At 38.7% G+C, this 8,050-nt stretch overlaps 1 protein-coding gene across 7 annotated transcripts in view; it reads right to left on the reverse strand.

Annotated features, from left to right (window-relative positions):
• The window catches only part of LOC147017785 (nuclear factor NF-kappa-B p105 subunit-like), a 133,063-nt gene that overhangs the window by 22,588 nt on the left and 102,425 nt on the right, over window positions 1-8,050 (reverse strand). For 5 of the 7 annotated variants that reach the window (XM_085896752.1, XM_085896750.1, XM_085896751.1 and 2 more), the window contains exons 14-15: window positions 1,728-1,760; window positions 100-120 (exon numbers count right to left, since the gene is read on the reverse strand). In XM_085896752.1, the coding sequence (XP_085752878.1) occupies window positions 100-120; window positions 1,728-1,760 (54 nt within the window). The remainder of the gene's footprint in view (window positions 1-99; window positions 121-1,727; window positions 1,761-8,050) is intronic. The other 2 variants (XM_085896753.1, XM_085896755.1) reach the window with 1 other exon arrangement.

The raw sequence follows: 8,050 nt of genomic DNA on the forward strand, positions 1-8,050 counted from the left end.
GGCCCTAGCCCCGTGCATTGTGCTAATTATCAGTTTTTTTACAGCAACAAATAAAGGAAACAGTCAAAGTAAGCAAATGATGATGAAATCAAAACTCACCATGTAGATAGCTATTCAAAGCTGTAAAAAGAGAAACCAAAGTGTGGTTAATGGCTTTACCAAGGCACATGGAAAAGATGCAATTCATTTCAACAGAATGTCCAAAAATAAAATCAGAACAGGAAAACAACACACTGGCCTTTCTCAAAGCGTTAAATCAAAGAATAAATGTCAATAAAAGTGGGGAATGAAAGAAATACGAATTATTTGGAGGTGTATCGCAAAAATATCTTGTTTATAACTTAGCTCAGGTGTATATTTTGCTAAATAAAGAGATAAAACTGCATTTTTGAGGATCTTTACATTGTCAATGACTCCAAACTACTCACAAACTAATTAAATTACACCATTAAATTGGACCATTTTCCCCTCATTTTAAATTGTGCTTCCCTTCAAGGTAAATTTATTTTACCCCATCAAACCATCATCCACGGCAATTTAATGGTTATGAATTAGTTTCCTTTTGCTGGCAGCATTTTATTTTTATATTTATCCACACTCAGAGGCAACCATTACTATTTCCAATGTCATCATCTCTCCAGTATATTTATTTTCATTACAAAATTAAAAACAAGTCGAACAGCCCTTTAATTTAGCCCACCCGGACCTGGCCATTTTGATCAATTCAATATGGTCCAAAAATGAACTTGATCAGCAATTCTGAGAGAAATGTATTGCATTGCATTTGAGAAATGTCTGAAAATATTTTTGATGACCATTTTGATTTTAATGACAGTGGACCATTTTAAACTGTGACCACACACAATAAATAAAAATTTGAAAACAGCCACTACAAGGAAAGTTTTGTAAATTTCCATAAAAATCTGGCTTCAGAGAAGTTCAAAATGTGACTCGATGAACAGAGAGCATCCCATCATGGTTCCTACATTGTCATTCCAAGTTTACCAATAAGTGTTCAAATGAAATAAAGAAGCATGCCGATGATTGCTTAAAACAAGGTATAGATTTTGACATGCTTTATTCAGAAGGGAACAAAAAAAAAGAAAAAAAAAAGGACTGTACATCATATAAATTCTACAATGAAGCATCATAAAAGCATGTCATTATCCAGTATATCTGTTAAATAATTGTTCAGAGAATTCAGAAGTGTGAAGGCTAGTCGAGTAGAAACCTCATTTAATGACACTGGTTGTTAATTGAAACCGTTTTTGTATTTTATTATTCCATTGCATTTGCAGTTGGTGATTTAAAGGATATCGCAGTAATTTTGTGTCCAGTACCAATTAACAAACGAAGGTGGATGGAGGTTCTGTATTCACCCCTGTTTGTTTGTGAGTAGGATATCTCAAAAAGTTGCAGATGAATTATGACAATACTTGGTGGACAAGTTGGGTAGGTGATAAGAACAAGCCGATTCAATTTTGGTTCAGGTCCGGATGCAGATCCGGCCTATCAGTGGGATACGAAACAAACTGTTCAACCTGGTGGAGTTATGTGCTCTACCGAGTGCCATTCTAACTTATTACAGTTAGATTTAGCTGCAAAAAGAAATGATAATAATAATATTTAATAATGCAGTCTCATAAACATTTAAATTACTTGTGACAATAGGAGAACAAAAAGGTTGCCCCAGTTATGCTTTTGGATTTTTTTTAATGTAGACTTGCCTTCCTGTCCGCAACTGGTTTGCATGGCATATGCTGTAATAAAGAAAAGAAAAAGCTGGTATCAGATGCCAATTTAAATAAATAAAAACAAGTGCAAGGTGTGAATGAAAAGGCAGAGACAAAATGAAACTTTTTTTTCCATACAAATTAATTTAAGCAAATTAATGATTTTTGGTGAGGACCGAGAGCTAAGTTAATTTTTAACCGAATATAGGTATGATAACCTTGACAGGTTTTATTGTTTACAAATGCAAAGAAAAACAAAATTGTCTAACAATACATCAATTTGAAATAGGGGTGAAGAAATGAAATGACATTATAAATTGGATGTTTAAACAAGACAACTAATGACTACTATAATCAACTTGGTGGCTGAATGGTGAGAGCATCCACTCCAATTCTGTGAGGTTGACGATTCAAACCTGACCCCAGCTGAATGATACTAAAAACTTTGAAAATGGTACATGCTGCTTCATTGCTCAACAAACAACATTTAAAAAGGATAGTGCACAGATAAACAACGATAAATTGGCAACCAATGCACAGGCTTAATGGGTCATGCGTTGCAGTCCCTTAAGCAAGAAACTCATTAAAAACCAGAAAGAACAATCAGATATATCAGACTCTTGCCAGGAACATTTTTAGTGTGGTGTTTGTGTGCTGGTGTGTAGATGACACATTTATGACAGTGTTATGAATCTGGAAGCCATTTGCACACAAACAGACAGCAGTCCCTAAGTTCAGTTATTTTAATAAGTATGTGTATAGTTAGAATCCATCCCCTGTGTCTAAAGGGAATTTCATGTGTGCGCTGTGGGTTAATTTTTTAAGTGAGGTTTTTATCAACGACAACAACAACAGCGGACGGTCGCCTCGCTCCACCGGTCGCCTCGCTCCACCGTCGTCATGATGCACGTGGCCTTAGGTGAGGAGGTAGGCGGAGCTACAATCGCCTCAGCTCCGACTCTGCCCCAGAAAGGTGGGAGTTGCCCCGCCTCCTGTGGGCCTGTCCAATGAGGGACGGCCAGCGAATCGCACGATGCCACCGTCTAATCAGGAGGCGAGTGGTAAGGAAAGAAATCCCTCCCACCTCAAGAGAGGCTGTGTGATCGGCGCGTTCTGTCTGGGTGTGCGCCACTGCCTCGCCTGGTGTGGCATGATCAAGGAAGCCGTTTCGGGCTCGATCGCCGGTCGGCTCGTCATCTCTCACTCGTCCACCTTCGTGCTGGCTGGCGTCCGACGCTCTTTCCCTCATCCCTGGTGCTGCGTTGTGGCGGTGGGTTCGAGTCCCGCCACCGGACAAGCTCGACCAGACAGCACAAGGCGGACAGGTGCAAGCGTAGGCCCCGGTCCCCCAGCTGAACTATCCTCCTCGGCGGGCGGACCAAATAAAGACCATTGAGGTCCATTTGTTTTGGGGTGCGTGTGTGTATGTCTGAATGAGCCCTGTCTTCAAGTAGATTTACTTAAGTGTTTTCTTTTTGTTGTACATTATTTGCATTTCTTTTATTTGGGTAACTCTGCTCTTTGTGTGCTCCCCTCCCCGATTATATATATATATATATATATATATATATATATATATATATATATATATATATATATATATATATATATATATATATTTGAAAGTGTGTCTGTCTGTGTGTCTGTGTGTGTGTTTCTCTGTGACCTATGCACGCGAAAAGTACTGGACTGATCCTCACCAAACTTTACATGCTGACAGAACATGTACCCGGGAGTGTCCCGATGTAAAAGAATTGTACTTCTGATTTCCAAATTATGACGTCATCACCTGATTTTGTAACGTTAATTTTTCAAGTTCAGCCGATTGACATGGGGCCAATGCCATTTGCAATAGAATGAAAAAATAATGCTACAGCCAATTGAAGACAATGACTTCCGACTTCCCAGTTTCCGGATTATGACGTCATCACCTGATTGCATAACGTTAATTTTTCAAGTTCAGCCGATTCACATGGGGCCAACGGAATTTGCTAGAGAATGAGAAATTAATACTAGTCAATTGAAGACAATGACTTCCGACTTCCCGGTTTCCGAATTATGACTTATGCATTCGACACACTTTTCGTTACGTTAATTTTTCAAGTTCAGCCGATTTACATGGGGCCAATGCCATTTGCAATAGAATGAAAAAATAATGCTACAGTCAATTGAAGACAATGACTTCCAACTTCCCGGTTTCTGAATTATGACGTCATCACCTGATTGCATAACGTTAATTTTTCAACTTCAGCCGATTGACATGGGACCAACGGAACTTGCTCGAGAATGAGAATTAATTAAGTTGCAAATGATGACATGAAACCAGCCTCACATTGTTGAGGCATTATGGTTTTTTTATCTGATGCGGCAATAAATCTTAACATTTTTGAACTCGAGTCTTCTGCATATAAAACATGGCGGGGAAAATATAATATTATAGTGGTGATGAAAAAAAAAAATAATGGTGGCAGCCTCTACAATTTTACAATTAACTGTGACATATACTCCTTCAGACCCGCCGTCATCCACGGGATTCTTGTGCGGAGCACGGGTATCCCTGCTAGTTGTTTATAAATAAACCCCCAATTGTTCAATGTACCAGCTCGTTGTCTGTCATTTCTCCCATTGACCCAGCACGGTGTGTATTGAGAATTAGGGAAGCCGTTCGTGCCGTAAATTGTTCGTTTGGTCCGGCGCGGCTTTGGTAACTTCCGCTTGGTTACGCCGGATCCAAGTCAGTGATAGCGACTCGGTTCGGACAAAGTCGGCCGAGGGTGTGGCTTCCCCGGTAGTTAGACGGCGTGGGTACTTAGGTAAATTGGAATTAGACAAGTGGACCCTACCTCACGCCGTCGAAATATTGGCGACCACGGTCCGCTAAGGGACCTGTGACCTTTCGGACTTATCCGAGAGTCACGACCTAAATTCCAGGGTGTTCGGTGGAGACGACTCTACTGCTCCCCCTGGTGGTCATTTATCGCCACCGAACCCCGGCCCACAACAATAAGTTTATGTTCATATAGCGGACAAACAGACCTTTTCAGTTTTATTGTATGGTTTCAGATTGTAATTGTATGTATTATATAGATGTAGTCATGTTCCATACTTTTTAGACGTATTGCATGCTCCAATCATACGTACTTTATAGATGCAGTTACGTTCTTAATATGCGGACTTTATAGACATCCTCACATTCTTAATAATACATCCTATATATATATATATATATATATATATATATATATATATATATATATATATATATATATATATATATATACATATACATATTTATATATATATATATATACTCAGATTATAATAGTATGTACAGTACTTTATAGATGTGCTTGCATTGTAATAGTACGTACTTTATAGACGTACTAATTTTCTAATTGGACACACTTTATGGAGGTACTCAGTTGAAAAAAATAAGTCTAATATTGACTCCCATCAAGTTGAGTGTGTGGCCAACATTAGCACATTATGGGTGGACAGACAGACAGACAGGGACAGATCAAAATGCAATACCTTCTGGTAGGGGGGGGGGGAACAAACAAACAAAAAAAAAACTTAAAAACAAGCAGGATGAAAAAAAAAGCGTCATAAACAAACAGAAGATAGCAAGAACAAACTGAATGGGCTGACAATCTAACATATTTAAAAGGTTAGCAACGAATCTGTCCTGATGGATGGGTTTATCCCCCCTTTTATATGATGTATATGGCATATTTTATTTCGACTTGAAATCCAATACAAGCTATCAGTGCTGGGAGTACGAAAAAAAAATTGTAAGTCAATCTTCACAATGTTTGTGATACTCAGCAGCTGTGTTGATCTGAAATGTTAATAATGTTAATATTAAAAAAACAATTGGCATGTTAGTTCCCACTTTCTCGCCTAAAAGCTTATCATGCACACCCCAAGTAAACCACAAGTTTCCAACTCGTTCCATCCAGCGTTTCAAGAGTACATAAAAGTAAAACAAACACACAAAGTCTGATATTATAATGTGATAATTCCTCCACTTCTATGATGTCTATGGATTTCATGTAGAGATTTGAAATGGCAGCTTCCTTTAGGTGGCGCTATGCGATACACATTTACATAGACAGAATCAGGGTGCTTCCACCACCCTTAACTCTCAGGACTACAAAAATATATTTTAACTGCCTAAAGACTTCTCGTGCATACCCAGAGTACAACCACCAGTTTTCAACTCATCCCATAAGGCTCCTCAGAAGTTCAGAGGTGAAACACACAAACAGACAAACATCACTCTTCGACGTCGCGACATACCTCTCCACCAACATTATATCATGATACATACTTTTATGAAGTTTGATTTAAATCCCTTCAGCTGTTCTCCAATATCCCATTTTTACCTGACTTGACCTTTCACTTCTTTACCCCATAATCTAATCAGTTTATGCATAAATCATTATACTTGTACCAAGTTTGACTTGTATCCCTTCAGTCGTTTTTAAGTTATCTCTGTACCAAAAACCTATCATGAACGCACAGACAGATGAACTACCTGACACCATAATGCCTCCAGCGACTTCATCAGCAGAGTCATTAAAAAAAAAAAATTCAAAAATAACCCAGATCCAAAAAAAATGAAGTAATTCTGGCTGCCAGACCATGCGTCCGATCAGGTTGAAATGTAAAACACATTTCCCATGACTACAGGATCATAACTGTGAAATCTCACGTCGATTGATGAAGGGGTTCAAGAGAAATATTTCTTTTTAGATTTTCATTCAGTCCAATATGGCTGCCAAACCATGTGACCTATCAATTATTTGTGAATACGCTGGTATCCCCAAGGCTTGGGGAACACATGTGTGAAGTTTCCCCTCGATCTGTTTAGCGGTTTTGGAGAAGAAGACCTTTAAAGGTTCATTCTTCAAAAAAAAATCTTTAAAAATCATAGCTGCCAGACCATGTGACGTATGACATGAAAATTTAGACCCTAAATTTACATCTCCCTCCAAGTCTAGTAGATCATGTGTGTGGAGTTTCGGATCGATCCAGTAAGTCGTTCTGGAGAATAAGATTTTTGAAGGTTTATATTTTAAATCCAATGTGGCTGCCGAACCACGTGACCGATGTAATCATAAATTTACATTCTGCCTCTAATTTGGTCGGGGATCAGGTTTGTGAAGTTGTGCGTTAAATCGGATAAGGTATGTTTTTTATCCAAGATGGCTGCCAAACCACATGACTTAAGATATCATCATTTTCACACTATATGCAGCAATGATGTGAGATGACACATGACGTTTCACGTCGATGGATGAGACGTTTCAAATTGAAAGAGCTTTCTAAATATTTTCCTTTAATCCAATATGGCTGCTAAACAATGTGACCTCTCAATTATTCATGAACAGCCTGGTATCTCCAAGGCATATGAACATGTGCATGAAGTTTCGCCTCGATCACTTGAGCTGTTCTTGACAATAAGGTTTTCAAAGGTTTTCGGGTTAAATCCAATATGGCTTCCAAACCACATGACTGATGATGTCATCAATTTTTTTCTGTCGACCAATTTATCCCGAGATGGCCCTCAAACATTTTCATACTGATCGGCTAAAGCGTTCTACGTGTCGAATTTTGACTGGATTACCACTGCAGTGATGACGTCATGGTTAACAAAACTTATCCCCCATAGGGAGTTCTTGACATTACCAAGTTTCAATGTTTTCCATGAAGTGGTTTCGGAGATAGAGGTCGAAACTTTTTCCTTTTTTCCAACATGGCTGCCACACCACGTGACCTACAACGTCATGATTATCATTAAAATATTCTACATGAGAAGTTACACCTATGGTGGAAATTTCATGTGAATTGGATAAGCGGTTGCAGAGAAAATGAACTTAAAATGGAATCACAGATGCAAAGATGGACGGACAGACAGCCAGACGAACAACTTGAAAACATATTGCCTCCGGTGACTTCGTTGATGAAGTCATAAAAACAGACACTTCTCAAACTAGAACGGCACTCGGTAGAGCGCATAGCTCTGCCAGGCTGAACAGTTTACGTTTTGTATCCAAAAGATAAGCTGGATCTACATCCAGACCTGAACCAAAATCTAATCGGCTTGTTATCACCTACCCAACTCATCCACTACGTTTTATCAAAATCAGTCCACAACTTAGAGATATCGTGCTATATATAATTTTTGGCCGGATCTATCAATGCTGAAGAATCACTGAAAATTCTATTATCCAGTTGTGGATCCAGATGTTATAAATCTAATCATTTCATCCTTGTTACACACCCAACCTTTCCACCAAATTGCCTGAATCCGT

The sequence above is a fragment of the Eptatretus burgeri genome, chromosome 10, assembly GCF_056783735.1.
Source record: "Eptatretus burgeri isolate ZD-2024b chromosome 10, Ebu_testis_v1, whole genome shotgun sequence".
In the NCBI taxonomy this organism is placed as follows: domain Eukaryota; kingdom Metazoa; phylum Chordata; class Myxini; order Myxiniformes; family Myxinidae; genus Eptatretus; species Eptatretus burgeri.